Source organism: Patiria miniata, unplaced genomic scaffold (assembly GCF_015706575.1).
Source record: "Patiria miniata isolate m_02_andy unplaced genomic scaffold, ASM1570657v1 HiC_scaffold_7, whole genome shotgun sequence".
Lineage (NCBI taxonomy): Eukaryota > Metazoa > Echinodermata > Asteroidea > Valvatida > Asterinidae > Patiria > Patiria miniata.
This window is the reverse complement of record NW_024037074.1, coordinates 14,567,544-14,584,528: the sequence shown is the minus strand read 5'-3', so window position 1 is coordinate 14,584,528 and position 16,985 is coordinate 14,567,544. Positions and strand designations below refer to the sequence as shown.

The following is a 16,985-nucleotide window of genomic DNA, read 5'->3' as shown; positions in this document are numbered from 1 at the left end:
AACACAATTGGCTTGTCCGAATACTCATAGCAAAATTACCACTGAAATTAGTGGATAGTTGTTGAAGAATCCAAGATGGCTGCCAAGACCATTTTGTACGTGACCTTTCTGCTTAGTTGTAGTCTGGCCTGCATCAGCGGGTCTCTGCTATTTGGAGCATTTAACGTTCAGACTCTGGGCGTGACTAAGATGGGAAAACCGGAGGTGGTAGACTACCTTACTGAGGTAATAATTCCTTATTCTTGGTTGTCTGTTTGTCATGCTCACACTAAACAAGATATTTAGAAAGTAAAAAAGTTAATGTTCTACTGTAGGATAACAGTCGTGGCCTAAGCATTTAATTCGTGACTTTATTTTATTTACAAATATTGAGCCGCATTTTCTGTCTGGGAGTTTTCCCCATGTACGTGTTATCGTCGTTCGTGTATCGTGTAGCCGTGTACTATGACCAAACTGCAAGTGAATCGACAATCCGTGATGTTCGCTGAGTAGTCTCATGCATAGAGATATATTAACATTATTACACATGTATCTCTATGGTTTCACACTGCTTCCGAACGATTAAGCCCGCCGCACACGATCGAGAGCTCTCTGCTGAGCTAACATTCATCCATGGCCGTTTGCTCATCAGCACGTAACTCTGTGTGTGTGGTCAAAGTTTTGCTGAGTTTTCTGCCTCACGAGACCGTGAGGCAAATATTTCCCCTGTTAGAAAAACTCACTGTGTGCCGGCAACCTGAGCTACGTGCTCAGCCTTAAAAAATGACTAGCCAATGAAAGCACATACTCTATTCACGTGATTTCAAGATGGCGGCCCCCAACGAAGGTGCGAGCGACTTTGTCAACGGCTGTATATTCGTCGCTTTGCTCACGAAGTGACAAAAACCTAAAAATTTGACAAAAGTTTATTCTGAGATAATCGCATTTGAAGTTATTCATTTTTTCAAAAGACATTTTTGACCACTTTGCAGTAACAGAATTCGGAAATTTTTGCATTGTCCGATAGGATATGATTTGCTCTTTGTTAATTCATAGTTGTTTGTTAACAATAGTTCGTAATTAAACAGTAATTCATTAATGAAACTTTTTTGCACTTCGTGAGAACATCAAAACTTTGGGTCCCATATTTTGCTAATTACTTTGTACACAGTTTTTGTCACTTCGTGGGATTTTTTTTGACGCAACAAACTTGTTACTTATGCGCGTCACGACAGTTGAGCGCGCGCGCGTCTGTTCTTTTTCAACATCGTTCGCGCGCGCGTGTATGCTCCCATCCTTCCGCGTGTAGACCATTGTATAATTTCTGGCCCTGCTCACGAAGTGACTTTTTGTCACTCGTGAGAACATTTTACACATTTTTACATTTGGTGAAAATGAAAATCACCGATTTCAGGCTTTTTGTCAATTGTTTGTTTACAATAATTAAGAAAGTAAACAATATTTTGCCTTGAAACTTGGTCAAATTGTTCCTTGAGACAACTATAATAAAATGGCTAGTAAAACTCAAAATCGAATAATTATCGATTTTCGAGGTTTTTGTCACTTCGTGAGCAAAGCGATTATTATAGAGGAAAAGCTGGTTGATTTGTGGCCATATTATCCTTGTTTGTCGCTAGCATGATTTCAAAAATAGGGACAAACGCCAGCAGGCTTTAGAAGAAATTGCAAAACAACTGGACCAGACAGGTACTATTTAGTCCGGCACTGCTATCGAGCTCATTGTACCGATTATTGGTACATCATATATATTTACGGTTGGCCAACCATTTATTCAAGGCACACGGCCACGAATGACTTTTTGCTCAGCAGATAGCTCCCGTGTGCGACGGGTTATACGAGCGTCAAACTCTAAAAGCTGAACAACATAAATCAATAACTTAATGAGCCGATTTTTCGTCAATGTAAAGTCGATAACTTTCAAAATGCTACAAAATAAGTCATATTCATGGTCGCTTAACATTGTTCCATGGTATTTTCTTTTAAATACTTTTTGGGTCTATCTCTTTGGTTTTGTTTTTATTAACACCGCCAACTACTAGTCACAAGCTTCTGGAGTCGGCGTTAGATAATGGGGCGACTTGACTTCGAAAAGGAGGAGAAATATAATGTCTATATTTGTTTTATATTTTGTAGATTCTGGCGCGTTACGACGTGGTTCTGATACAAGAGCTACGGGATGCATCTGGCGAAGCTATTGTGGACCTTCTAAACGCACTGAACGAGTAAGACAATTTTACACTTTAAAGTCATCATAATGAAATATTTTGCGCCGGTGATGATGTTTAATCCCTCATTTTTATTAGCATTTTTAGGTTACCATACAGTTTAACTTTGCAATTTATTGTTACCTCACTACCAGCGTTTATAGAAAGAATTAAGAGTCATGAAATGTATTATCCAAATTCAAAAAGGCGGTTACGTTTTCTGTTTTTGTAAGAACTTTATTAGGAAATGAAAGTGCCAGAATTTCATAACCACTATTATAGTAATTCTCCCCACATTAAACCATTGATAAACGAAAAAGCATACATTTATATTTGAACAGCGCCCCCTAGCGTATTGCATGTGAACAAAATGTGAGTTTTTATGAAAGTATAGCTGTGTGAACAGAATTGAGCCAAGGAAAGGATTCGCACAACCTCTCTGTTGCAAAACTGCAGTGTTAAATTTACAAATGGCATTTATATTCAACAACCACTCATTCAATAAACAAACAGTTTTGAGCGTAATAGGTCTATACCTTCATAATTTATACACTGGATTTTTATGCCAGACGCATTGGTTTCATCTTGGGATTGTGTATCGCATGGTGGTTTGTCAGCTGACAGTCTCTCACGCATAATGTTTTCCGGCTTTATCCAGCTCCTGATTACCTCTTAAGCCCTTTCATTTTATCTGATTACGCAGCTCCGTTGATTGACACGTCGACACAATAACGTTAATAGTCACTTCTTTGTGTTTAACATTATTATTGACATATCTGTTTATTTTTGTTATATATTTTATTTTTAATTTAATCGAGTGAGAAAAAAAATAATAAGGTCATGAAATTATGTCAAAGGTTGACGAAGGCTTATTGGATCGGGTTCGCCGGTAATAACGTTCCTCGGCAGTTTTCAAAATCAAACTGTGTGTAGAGCAAATATTTTAGTTTATAATCAAATCGTTTATTGCTGAAGTTCGTCCATTGCCCGAAGATGTCCATACACGGCCATTACCGTCTAACCGTCCGATTAGCCTATGTGAAATTTGTAAACATCCACATGTGGCGGCGGTTTGGGTCCCTGAACACACGTACAACTTGGCTTGTGATTCATTAAATTGTCACCCGCCTTAAATAATTGTAATTTTGGTGTTTTTTTCCTGAGGTCCTCTCAATCTATAAGAACAAATCATATCATAAGTAATGACTATCTTTCCGAAAAATCTAGCCTCACCAAATACGGAAAACACGCGCCAATAACTTTAGCTTGGGCTAGATTCCCGTTCACTGTAGATTTTCCTGACGTGCGATTTATACAATGAGTTTTTGTCACTGCTTTTGAGTTGCATCCACCTGATCTGCAATACCTCGACTGTTTTATTCTCGTCAAATAAATTTGAAGAGTTTACTGCCCTTCTTCTTTTTATTGTATAATTATCCAGTCTTAGGTAAAACTCCATCATAATATATCTGCATTTTCCCTAATGCTGTATTGCAGATACTCCCAACACACATACGACTTCATCATCAGCTCCCGTATGGGTCGATCATCTTACAAGGAGCAGTATGTTTACTTCTACAAGTAAGAGAAGCTCTGTTGTGATCGTTAACTTTGTCGTAGTAGATAACGTACTGTCTGTCTGTCTGTCTGTCGGGCTGTCTATACGTCTGTCTATCAGGAGGGCTGTTCTCTTCAACTGTATTCCATTCAATGTTGTCACAATCCACGACAATGTTACTCTGAAAGTCGTAAAGTTTGAGAGAGATAAAATAAACAACCTGAGGCACAACAGATCAAATAGAAAAGGAAACCTCGAAATCTTCATGTCAATACATTAATATTTTATAGCCTTTACAAAATCTACAAGACTGACAGGCAGAATTTCCAAATTATGTCCTTTAACCGACATAGTTGCGATAAAATTGCATAGATAAAGAACGAAATCCGATATTAAAACCTACATAATTTTGTATCAAGTTTCAACCAGAAGTCACATGACTAATTATTCCCTCAATCAGATTATTCCATCAATCATCCCGATATTTGGTTGGTTTGGCCGATAGAATATTACAAAATCCACGACAAGTCTTCAGTTCTTTAAAATTCTTAAGTTCTTTTAAACCTCACGACTGGACCAAAAAAAGTCATGATGATGCATTTTTTTCTCTCTTAAACAGTCCCAGCAAGGTATCCGTGATTGACGCCTACGAATATCCCGAATCTCACGATGAATTTGAGAGACAACCATTCATTGTTCGATTCCAAAAAATATGCCATTGCTTTGGTGAGTTGCATTTCGCGATTATGGAACATTTTTATGCGGGCTATAAATTAATTCAAATTCCATTTCTCAATGTTTTAGACAGCCAACGGACCCTAGATAGCAAGTGATAGCCTATTCATATCAAACATATTACTCCACTCATAGGCCCTAAGACATCAGCCTACTGCTGTATTACGGCAGACGTTTCGTTAAACCCCGGGGGAAAAGGAGGTTTAATCTAATCCTAAATAATGATCATATTACCACTTTAAAGATGCTTGTTGATTCATTGGTGCAATGTTTGGAGCAGGTCTGTCCGAGTTTGCTGTGGCCGGTATTCATATCAAGCCAGATGATGCAGTCACTGAATTGGACTACCTTAGTGAGGTGTATGACCACATTGTAGACACCTGGGGATTGCAGGTAAGTATTTAGACACAATCATAAGACAATGAAGCAACTACCGGTTTGCACCACCAGAACAAGACAAGGCAAGCCTATAAAGCTGGTCACAGAGCACTCAGAGTAACTGGTGACAGTCATTCAGTGAGTACAAAGAGGACATTCGAACTAAGATCAACAAAAGAAAATGTGAACTCCAATCAAGGGCAAGTGGAGCACTTTGGCCCACTTCTAGACAAAACATTATTCATACACATTATCAATATCATCATCCTAAACAACTTTGAGCAATTTCGGGGCGAAATAAATAGTTAACCACAGTTCGAAGTACTTCGCTCGAACGAAGGATGGTTGAACTATAGTCAACTACATGTATTTGGAACCGGAACATGCGGCACGGTTGCATCGACCATCGTTCGACTAGAGGCGTTCGCGCGTTGCCATCAGTGCGCAGGCGTAATGGTCGACTAATGGTCCTCGCCTCACCTGGCTCATTTGTTAACGTGATCTTTTCCGTCCTATTCTTCTGGTGACCTTTGACCTTCATTTCCAGTCATACTTGGTGTCTTTGTACTCCTTCTATAGGATGTGATGATAGCGGGCGATTTCAATGCTGACTGCAGCTACGTCAGTTCCTCCAAGTGGTCCAACATCCGTCTACGAACTGAGTCTCGCTTCGCCTGGTTGATCTCTGACTCTGCTGACACCACTGTCTCTAGCACGGACTGTGCGTACGATAGGTGCGGATCAGTAGTCTTTACGATTGGAAAAGGATTCGATTTGACGAAAATGGATTACGAACAACAATCTGCACCATATTCATAGGTTTGAATGTCGTAAATAAGTGACTGTATGATGATATTTTTTTTGTGAATGAGATTGGGCGTTCAAATACTAAAACAAACTTACGTGCGTGTTAAGGAATTAACCTTAAACGAGATTGATATGCAATAAAATATTAAATAAATATGCTTATGTCTGAGTAGTAAATACGTAAGCGTTACAAAACAAACAAAATTCTTTTTGAATTACAAGCAAACCATGTGTAAGTAAAGACGTTTCCGTCAAATCGACTTTTCATCCGGTCAAATCTGTATACAGTCCTTTTCCCCCTTTAATTTAGAGTATCATTATAATCAAGTAAATCTTGTTGATTTGTCAGGATTGTTGTGGCAGGATCTGGTATGATCGCTAATTCACGTGCAGCTGCAACCTACTACTTTGATTCCCAGCTTAGGCTGGACCAGACAACGGTCAGTACTGATATTTAGTATTTTTTTAGTGATTATTAAGTGTTTAATTTTAATCTGGGCAATGAACTATTCTGGAAATTGTGAACAAAATACAGTAATTATGAGATCTTACATCAAAGGATACAAACTATAACTTTCATTTTTCAGGGATTCTTTTAAAGTATAAGTCAGTATGCAGATGGGTTCGAACGAATAAACAAACTAAAAAGTGAAAGGATTGATTTTAGAAATCACATTTAGTTGTTTCCTCCAAAACATGACATTTAATGTATTAAATTCCACAGGCCAAGACGGTGAGCGACCATTATCCAGTAGAAGTGGTTATCGAGTAAACATTTCAGCCGGACCCAGAAGATTCTTCCGTTGTTGCACTGTAAATTCTTCGATAATTTCAAATTTGTCGTCAACACAGTTATCTGTTATTATCCTTCAAAGCTGAAGTGAAAACTATTTGCGATGATTATGTTGTACTGGGTTGTCATGGGAATCTGGACTAGCTGTTTCGCACTTCGTTAAAACTTCAGTTCGAAAGAACACCGAGAGAAATTCTTATTTCGAAAAAGACGAAAGCCCTACACGAACAAATCGCCCATAATCAAAAAGATAAGGTAGCATATTCGTGTAAGATGCGAACACCACACGGGCACAGCAATAAAATACAAAGCGGGATATCGTTTGCCACGACCCATTCGTAATATCCTGATATAATTCAATAATATGCTTTTTAAATTAAAAAAAAAATTAACTGACTATCTGTATTAATTTAGCATTATCTTTGCTGACGTAAATTGATAAATTATATATGTTCATGCAACGAATAAAAATGGGGAAAAGGAAATCATCGAATTCTTTGTAAAACTATACTTATCTGAAGTGGTTTTGTCGTCAATCAAATTGGAGTTATTTTTGTAATTCGTGTTGATATCAAAGTAGGCACGAACTTGCTCCGTGCTACATTTATTTATTACCACGCTAGCAGAATATGACAAGAATATCGCCGGATGACCATTACTCCAGATAACCGCAAACGTCGTTTGTAATAAAAGCAGGATACTTGGACCTGACAAGTTCATTCTCTCGCTCAAAACCTGCTCAGTGTCGGGACGACCAAAGGTACAATCAGTTACAACTCACAACTAAATCGTGTTGATTTACGAAAGTAACCAGCGGAAAACAATGCAGTTCCGTACCGTGTTTGGGATGTGTGATTTAGAAAATTTGCTTTAATTTTTTCCCTGACGGAATGTCAGAAAATTTGATGTCCATGAACGAATAATGTGGTTGTTTAGTATGTAAAAGTATATTGTGATAGGCCTATATCGAAGCAAATGCGTAACTGCAAAACCCCCATAGAAGAGCGAGATAGATAGATAAGATAGATAGATAAAACTTTCATAGATCAAAAACTGGAAATGTACATGTTGTCGTCTCTAATTAAAAATGTAAGAAATACTAATATCGTTTGCCCCTCCCCCCACACACACACACTTTTTTCGTCCCCGAATAAAAATTGTAGCCTAGGTTTGATTTTTTAGCGCGAAATGATGTTTAAATGATGATATTTTATTTACAAAAAGAAAGGGTTAAAGTGGTCGAAGGCAGGCCCACCTTGCCCCTGTTTCGTGCTGGCACGCTCATAATGCCCCCCCCCCCTCCCACAACCACCGCGGTGGCACGGTTCAAAAGTGGATATGTGTCTCTCTGCTACCGAACAGGCGGCGCTTATTGCTACACTGGTCGGTATGGGCATACAGAACCTCGCTGTGTTTTTTGTTTTGTTTTGCTTTGTTTTGTTTTTGGTTGGTTAGTTGTGTTATTTCTATTAGATGATAAAAAGCGACAAGATAAACTTGAAAAACAAATTGCGTATAAACGAATAATATGAAGTAACTATTGTACTGAGCTAAGCGCCACGTGCGGGTGTCGCGCGTGTTGTGCAAAGTACCCTGCTTCCATTTAAAGGGATTGTTTTTCATTGGCTACTTATAATTTTAATGTTAGATTCAAGAAATAATTTTGAAAATTACTAGCTGGAAATGTTTTCCTGTCTGACCCGATTTCTCGAGCGTAAACTTCCTCCGTCTCGGGAAATGATTCAAAGGACTTTTCCCTCCAATTCGTGTGTTTTTTTGTTAGCCGATGTTTTTCCCGTTGAGTTCCGTATCCTGAGCTCCAATTGTGGCAATCACTAGTGTGAAGCCTGAGAAATTCTTCATTGCCTGGCTTCGCGCACAAAACGTTCTGTGGATTGGACAGAGATTCGGGCTTACACTGTGATGACGTAACGGCGGGGACGGAGTGACTTGACTTGGAACCCACCATTTTTGGTGGGTACTAGAGTGGCATAGTTGCGTTGTGGAACGTTGAATCTGCTCAGTTTTGTAGCAGAAAAGCAAATGGCCTCTTTTGCTTTTCTGAAAGCAAAGAGGCAGACGTGAACTTTTAAACCACAGTGACAAAAGTTCAAAACTGCTTTTCTGGTAGCAGAAAAGCAGATGTTCCTTTTTGAACCGTCAGGTTTCTGGTAACAGAAAAGCCCCAAAGTAGAAAATGCATGTTAACAAAACGTTCAATCAGCTTGTCTGCTATTTGTTAGAACAAATGCAGATGTCCACTTTTGAACCTCCATGGTTTTAGTATATGTTTGTATTTAGATGAAAGTCTGGGTTTGGACGCTCAGGCTTCAATGTCGTTAATATCACGTGACGTTTCATCTACGGCTACCAGCAAAAACGCGGCAATCAACTAAATAGGCCACTGAATGAAACTCTGGATATAACATGCTCGTATGACTTTCAAATTCAATTACTTTCTAACCCTTGAGTTTAATGAATCGTTGAGGGAAAAAACTCAAAAAGCTCTTCAAAAGAATGAACTCCTTCAGCGATAAACATGTTATTGGATACGTCAGTAAAGATAATAATGGTTTATTATAATTGTCAACTTTAAAGACATTCTTACTGGCCCACATCTTAATACCTACCAGCATCACTAAACACTTCATTGTATACTTGAACTGTTGACGAACTTGAATCGTAGATGCATCTTAATTACATCTTCTGTATGTAGACAAGTTGTGAAATCTAAGAGTGATAATGTATATTCAGTTTAAACAGACACAGTTGCATTGTGAGTTACCCTGAACGATATAGGGCAACCATATTCCCAAAGCATAGCATATGGTGTTTAAAAAAAAATCACGTTGCACTCCATGCGATTGGAAAGTGGAATAGTTTGTAATATGTGAAACACGCGTCTAAGACGGTTCCTCAAACAAACAAAAACTAACATCCCAAACTTTCAACCCCCCCCCCCACGTTCACATATAAAATGTTTTATTTGCTGAAGGAGTTGATGTTTTGAGGTTTTTTTTAACCAATTCATTAAACTCAAGGATTAGAAAGTAAATTGCATTGGAAACTGCCCGAACATGTTATATCCGGAGTCTCATTTGTTAGTTGATTGAAAGATTTTTTTTGCTGGTAGCCTCAGAGGGACAGTAGAAATCACGTGATTTTGACGAGTGCTCAAACCAGAATTTGATCTAAATACAAACATGCTAAAATAATGGAGGTTCAAATGTGGACATCTGCTTTTCTTCTAACAGAAGAGCAGAAATGGTGATTGAACGTTTTGTGATATACTCTACTATAGTGAAACTATGTTTTTATGATGAAACTGTGTTTTATACTGAGGGTCCGGTTTCTACTTTTCTGCAACCCGAAAACTGCGGACGGTTAAAAAATGGACATCTGTTTTTCTACTACCAGAAAAGCAGATTGCACGTTTTGTCACGATGCACCGGCCGGGTGCCACACAGAGCATCTAGAATCCAACATTTTCGGGCCCTTGAGTGGGCCCCGAACCCCACGCCGTAGGGGCTTCGTGCTTTGCCCTCACATTAGTTCTGGTCAAGGTATGCCCCCCCCCCCCCCATTTTTAAGAATCGATTGGCGCCCTTACAACGTAAATTTATCAGAGAACACTTTCCCTACGAACAGTTTTTGTTTGTTTGTTTGGGGTTTTTTATATTGTTTTTTTTTGTAAGTCGCAGAAACAACTGACAGCCATATTTAACGAGTACACCACTATTCGGCATGCTTAAGGAATTGAGAACCTCAGAGGACAGCATTAGAATTGAGCCACCGTGCACCGATGCTATAACGAGTCCTAGTTTCCCCCCCCCCCCCCCCCCTCTTGCTTTTCATATTAAATTTGGGGCGGAAAATATTTGGACCCACTTTTTTCTGGGAACAATAAATGGTTTACCCTCTCCCCCCCCAAAAAAGTATTGTGTTCAGGATCCGCCCTTGGCAATTACTGGTTTTCATCACCACAAACCAGACAAGGCAATGAGCCCAGTATTGTCTAGTCATGTGACAGTCTGTCCGGCACAGAGGCCTTAACGACATTTGCACTTCAGCATCAACCGAACTCAAAAGAAACTTCCGTCATTGCACTATAAATATTTAAATAATTTCAAATTTGTCGTCGATAGAGTTATCCTGTATATGTCCAAGCTAAAGTGAAAAAAATACGATGATTACGTGTTACTGGCTTATAATGGGCATCTGACTGGTGCTCTTAAGCATGTTGTTAAGACGTCAGAGCGAAGGACACCGAGAAAAATTTCTTATTTCGAAAAAGACCAAAGTTCTGCACGAACAAATTGTCCATAATCAAAGAGATAAGGTAGCACACTTGTGCAAGATGCGAACACCACACGGGCACAGTAATTTCATACAAAGTGGGACATCGTTTACCACGACCCATTTGTAATATTTTGATATGCAATACTATGCCTTTTAAATTAAAAACAAAACAACTGACTATCTGTATTGATTTAGCACTATCTTAGCTGACGCAAATTGATAAATTATGCGTGCATGCAACGAATAAAATGGGGAAAAGGAAATCAACGAATTCTTTGTAAAACTATACTTACCTGAAGTGGATTTGTCGTCAATCAAATTGAAGTTATTTTCGTAGTTCGTGCATCAAAGCAGGCACGAACTTGCATGCTCCGTGCTATATTAATTGTTACCACGCTAGCAGAATATAACAAGAATATCGCCGGGTTATGACAATTACTCCAGATAACCGCAAACGATAATGCAGGCTTCCAGGTCAGCTTTTTTCGCATGTCGTTCGAATATCTTTACCGACTGTCTGTGATTTCTTTCCGATTGTCTACGACTGTTGTTTATTTCCTCGACTGATAGCTGCTTATTAGTGACTGCCTGCTGATGACTATGTCTTAGCGCTGTTTACGATCCATGCAGTAACTTCGGTTACTGTTCTGCCAAAACGCCGTTTGTAATAAAAGCAGGATACTTGGACCTGACAAGTTCATTCTCTCGCTCAAAACCTGCTCAGTGTCGGGACGACCAAAGGTACAATCAGTTACAACTCACAACAAAATCGTGTTGATTTACGGAAGTAACCAGCGGAAAACAATGCAGTTCCGTACCGTGTTTGGACTGTGTTTCCTGGCCGCCGTATTGGCGGGCCACGCTATAGCTATCGAAGTGGCGTCGTTCAACATTCAAATACTGGGGGTATCCAAAATGAGCAAACCTGACGTAGTGGCCTATTTGCACCAGGTAAGGTCTTAAAAGATGCATAACAGAAAAAATAGTACATGTATGTAAAATCTTACTATGGAGAGAGTGTATCTACTAGTAATATCCACACTCATGATACCAGCAGAATATTATTAGGATTGTCTTGATGCCCTGTAGGCATATTTGTCACAATTTAAAATCTCTGCATTCATGCATAATTTATGAAACTAAGTCCGTCATGTGTTTTCGTTTGACTTTTTTTTTAAATTTTTTATTTATTCTTCGTAGTCTGTTACGAGGGTCGTCCATTTTAAGTTTTGAAAAGATGATCTTTTATTGAACCAATTTAAAAGGTTCATACGGTGTTTTTTCTTTGGAACACATTTTGTTCAACTTTCTACTCCACGTTAATGTATGAAAACTATTTGACATCACTTTTTGATAACTTTTATTAAAAAGTGCACATTACATATTTTCCGTGCTTTCCGGATAATTGAGGGCGCTGTTGCTGTGATGTCATTCCAGAAAGACACTGTTTAGTTTAGAGGTTTTCTGTTCAAATTGTGAACCCAAAATTTGATCATTGATAACATGTGTGAGAAAGGCAGTCAGAAAAGTATTGCTCATTGGCTTGCTGCCATCACACAACAACAAATCCCAAAAGAAGAGGAAATTTTCGACAGCAAAATATAAAAAAATCTAGCAACTTTTTGTGCAATGTCACATTTCCTGATATGGATAATAATAATAATAATCGGATAACCAATTTGCTTCGGATTTCAGATTTTGAGTCGTTACGACCTCGTCATGGTACAAGAACTACGATCTTCCTCGCCTGACCCCATCAATGAACTCCTGAGTGGACTCAACCAGTAAGTTTTTTTGTGGAAATCTTGTTTTAATGACGTGGATTATACCAGAAACCATTATATTATATTTCACCAATTGCGGGACTATTAAATGACATCCCTAAAATCTTGCATATTCTTAGCGTTATTCCGCATAGTATCGGAACGAGCTCTATCCATGTCACGTATTTTATTGTAAACTGTATTGTTGCCGAGCACTCTCAGATTTTCTACGTGATCGATATTTTTATGATAATTATGTCGATATTGGATTTTTGTTTTCAGATATTCCAGCAAAAATTATGGCATGGTAGTAGGTCCGAGGGAGGGCCGTTCCTCGACCAAGGAGCAGTATGTCTTCTTCTACAGGTAAACAATTATCGGGTTGATTCTTGATCAGCATTTGACAATCCTCAGAAAATCCTAGTAGATATTGCAAACAATGATTCTCAGATCAACAATGCTCGTTTGAAGGGTAAATTTAGTCCAGAACAATTAAAATTCGGACAGTATGAATGAGCTTAAAACAATTTTTCAGTATTTATGTTCATTATAGGTCTATGATGAAGTTCTCTCTAATTAAAAAGTTAAGATATCTGAATTCATTGCGGAAACTACTGATCAAATGGTGGCAATATTGAAATTATGAAGTCATGTACATAAAAAATTATAGCTCGTCAGTTTTTTGTTTATAGGACTGACCTATTCAGAGTGAAGGACCAATATGCGTACGTCGAGAAAAATGATGAATTTGAGCGTGAGCCGTACATCGTGCGTTTCGAATCTTTGACTTCTTCCTGTGAGTATAAACTAATATATTACGAAGTTTGGTTATGCCGGGTTTTTTTTTAATAAACGGTGGAGCTTAAGCTTAAAACATTTCAAATCATTGGACTAGTAAGAGTGAAACTGACTAGATTTACGAATTTTCACTGGCGCCTGTTGAAAAAAAGACACTGAATTTGGGGCAACCATGGCAGAAATTACAGGTTCGATTGCCACTTACAGTCAATTTCTTTGGTCATAATTTACTCCTCGTTCAAACAGCTCTGCCTACGGACTTTGCCGTTGTGAACATCCACACCAAACCTGGCTACAAGTACACTCGTTATGAGGTCGACGCCCTGGCTGATGTCTATGATGATGTAGTCTCCAAGTGGGGTTTAACGGTTCGTTAAACTTTATATAGACCCACAGATATAATGATGCTACTCTGACAAATTGGCTGGGCAGTGATGTAACCAGGGGGCACGCCCCCCCCCCCCCTCCGATCGAGACCTTTTAAACCCCCTACACCCTCTGACTTTGGAGAAGGCAATAAATAGCTTTGTATTGTTTTCAACTAAATAAACCATTGTGTGCATTCCATGAGTGAAACGCACCCCCCCCCCCCCCCCTCCCCCTGCAAATGGGACTCCGTTAAGATATCGGTAATTACAGGTAACGTCCAGGATTGGGAGCTATGTCTCCATGAGAATTTTCGAATTTTCTTGGATAGAGTAATAGCTGGTCGTGACACAGTGAAACAAAAAGTAACAATTGTTGGCAATTTGAATGCTTACTTTTCTTGGAAAGTAAAATTCCTAAGATTATATTGAAATTGGTCAGCCAATGAGGGCGCTGTGCAATATCTTAGGGAATAAATTATGGCACCATGGGGTGAGTAAAACGCTTTTAACAGAAAGTTTCTTTTGTGTGTTTGTCATTCAGGATGTTATAATCACGGGAGACTACAACGCCGACTGCGATTACGTCAAAGCATCCTATTGGCCAACTATCCGGTTGCGAACAGAGAGTCGTTTCTATTGGCTGACGCCTGATGAAGCTGATACGACTGTTTCAAATACAGACTGCGCATACGACAGGTATAGACAATTTCTCTTCGTATATTCCTCAAGTTATAATTGTAACGTTTTCTTTACACCCACGCTTTTATTCCATTAACAGAAATTCGGGGTCTGCCCTGTGCAGGCATCACAGAAAGTTGAGTGTTGACGTCAACGTTGTACGTTCTCAGGCAGCTCTGCCAATCATTTTGATTAATTTAAACATTTAGATTGAGTCATGTGATGTTACGCTCTTTGTCATGGGTAACATCACAACGGTCAATATCTACAACTGCAATAAAATTTAACTAGCTTGACAACTAGCAGGGGCGGATCTACCTTTCAGGAAATGAGGAGGTTGATTAAGGTGGGGGTTAAGTTAAAGGAGTGTCGAAGGCACGCCCTGCCGGGGGGGGGGGGGGGCAGGAAACTGTTGGAGTTGACGACGATTTGTCCTGCATTCTACGATAATTTAGGGATAAATGTTAAAACTGTATATATTTATAATTTTTGCATCAGTTTAATAGTTTCGTACTGTTAGTCAGTGGCTGAACGGGGGTCGGGGTTTGTTTACACCCCCCCCCCCCCGCCTCCCTAGATCCGCTACTGAATAGTAGCTATGCATGCATGCATTAATGTTTGTTCTGTACTTCAATATTCAATTCTCCCTAGATTCGTGCTTGCAGGATCTAAGATGACCGCTAATCTCCCTAGCTCTCGTGTCTTCTACTTTGACAATGCTTACGGCTTGGATCAAGATACCGTAAGTCATCTACATGTGTTTCCCTTTCTCTCGGATTTTTTTCCCATCAGACTAAAGATTTAACGTTTTTAGAAATACAATTCGATACTCAAGCTTCCCTTTTAAGGTCTTTTATGGGACTTTTATCATAAGCCTGAGGTTCAATATGAAATAAGGCGTACCTATCCATTCATGCACCTGTTACCGAAATATCCAGATATAGGTTTTTAGCAAAAGAGGGTTCCTTTTAAATTAGCTGCATGTAATCGTAACACAATGTTGCAAATATTGTTTTTTGTATATTTAATTCTCCATCGCACGATTTCAGAGTTGTAATGACTCGAGTCAATGACTCGACTCGAGTCCGACTCGAGTCACATTTTTTGGCGACTCGACTCGAGTCCCGACGGGTAAATGACTCGACTCGACTCGAGTCACTGCGAGCAAATGACTCGACTCGACTCGAGTCCCTCATCAGAATGACTCGACTCGACTCGAGGAAGGCTAATAAGACTCGAGTCCCAAAATAAAAGCAAAACTTACTTGCGAAAAATATTTGCAATGACTTACGCTGCGCCGTTCGCGTTGCCAGTTTTTGTTCACGTCACGTTAATGTTCGCGAATAATGTACGTTTATATACAGCGGCAGTCTGTTTCCTTCCTCCATAATGAAACAACAAACATACACATAAACATGTGGTTCTATAGCATGTAATGCTAAACCCGGAACCAGACTTAAAACGCATTTCTCAATCCGTGGTTTCATCATTGGTTTCGGGCGATTTTGAAGTTCTTGGTGGAACGCTGGCTAAATTCATGTCCCGATTTCACACAAAAAAATGGATACGGACGGGCCCACCTTTAAATAATCAGAAACAGTTTTGTATAATGCAATTAGGTTTTAAAGTTGTCAGCGATCAGCGAACAACAAAATCTAGACTCGAAGCCAAACCAGTTATAAGACCGAAGTTTCACATCTTCTTATCTGTGACGTGAGCTAGCAATGGAAACTGTTGGTTGGGTACCATACAGCATACTTTATGTCTTTGGATTTCCGTAATAGACTGGTGCCTTGTATTCCTTCTCTCTTGTGTTTGTTGCTTTTTATTGTAATTTAGTGTTCAAATATTTGTGACTCGAATTGATTCGAGCTAAATACTTGACTCGACTCGACTCGACTCGACGACACTCTGTGACTCGACTCGACTCGACTCGACCTTGTTGACCTAATGACTCGACTCGACTCGAGTCACTTCTTTAAAATGACTCGACTCGACTCGAGTCACAAAAATCAGTGACTCGTTACAACTCTGGATTTCAGCTGAGCATTACCAAAAATTATAGTTCAGCTGGTAAACAGCGCCATCTACAGGACGCGTCTACCACTCTCTGATGTCTGATTGCGGACACTGTTTTCATTTACTAATGTTTCAATCTTCAAAATTGAAAAGATTAGCCTAATGTTAAACAAAGCTTTGTATTTCCCCGATTTGATTCGATTTGCAGGCAAAGACGGTCAGTGATCACTATCCTATCGAATTGACATTCTAAGCGTCCATACATCACTTACAGGTATAAAACCATCTCTTCGTCTGAGTTGATCATGAAGTTGTATTGTTTTAATCCAACATCAAGCATGCATGTTGATGGGGTTGTCGTGCCTGATTCTGTGGTTTTTATTCCGGCAAACAAACTTTAAAATATTTTGTTGTATCTTTATTTATGAATGTTTCTCTTTCTTATTTCAGTTTGAATCGATCGAGATGAGGCCACAATTCACTGATGGATGCAAACTGTTTATTGGGCTAGCAATCTTGGTTGTTTCACTGGCATATCGTATAGATGAAGTTTAAATATAGCATAGATTATCTGATCGGTTTTAC

The 16,985-nt window shown here is 39.1% G+C and overlaps 1 protein-coding gene across 1 annotated transcript; it reads left to right on the top strand.

The window, feature by feature from the left end:
* Positions 1 to 16,893, top strand: LOC119744978 (deoxyribonuclease-1-like). The gene is made up of 15 exons (XM_038221201.1): positions 1 to 225; positions 2,134 to 2,222; positions 3,702 to 3,785; positions 4,382 to 4,488; positions 4,778 to 4,890; positions 5,455 to 5,609; positions 6,032 to 6,122; positions 12,470 to 12,558; positions 12,820 to 12,903; positions 13,230 to 13,333; positions 13,582 to 13,703; positions 14,245 to 14,399; positions 15,033 to 15,123; positions 16,609 to 16,674; positions 16,851 to 16,893. The coding sequence occupies exons 1-14, from the start codon at positions 76 to 78 to the stop codon at positions 16,651 to 16,653; spliced, it is 1,479 nt and encodes a 492-aa protein (XP_038077129.1). The 5' UTR covers positions 1 to 75; the 3' UTR covers positions 16,654 to 16,674; positions 16,851 to 16,893.
* The last annotated feature ends 92 nt before the right edge of the window (positions 16,894 to 16,985 follow it).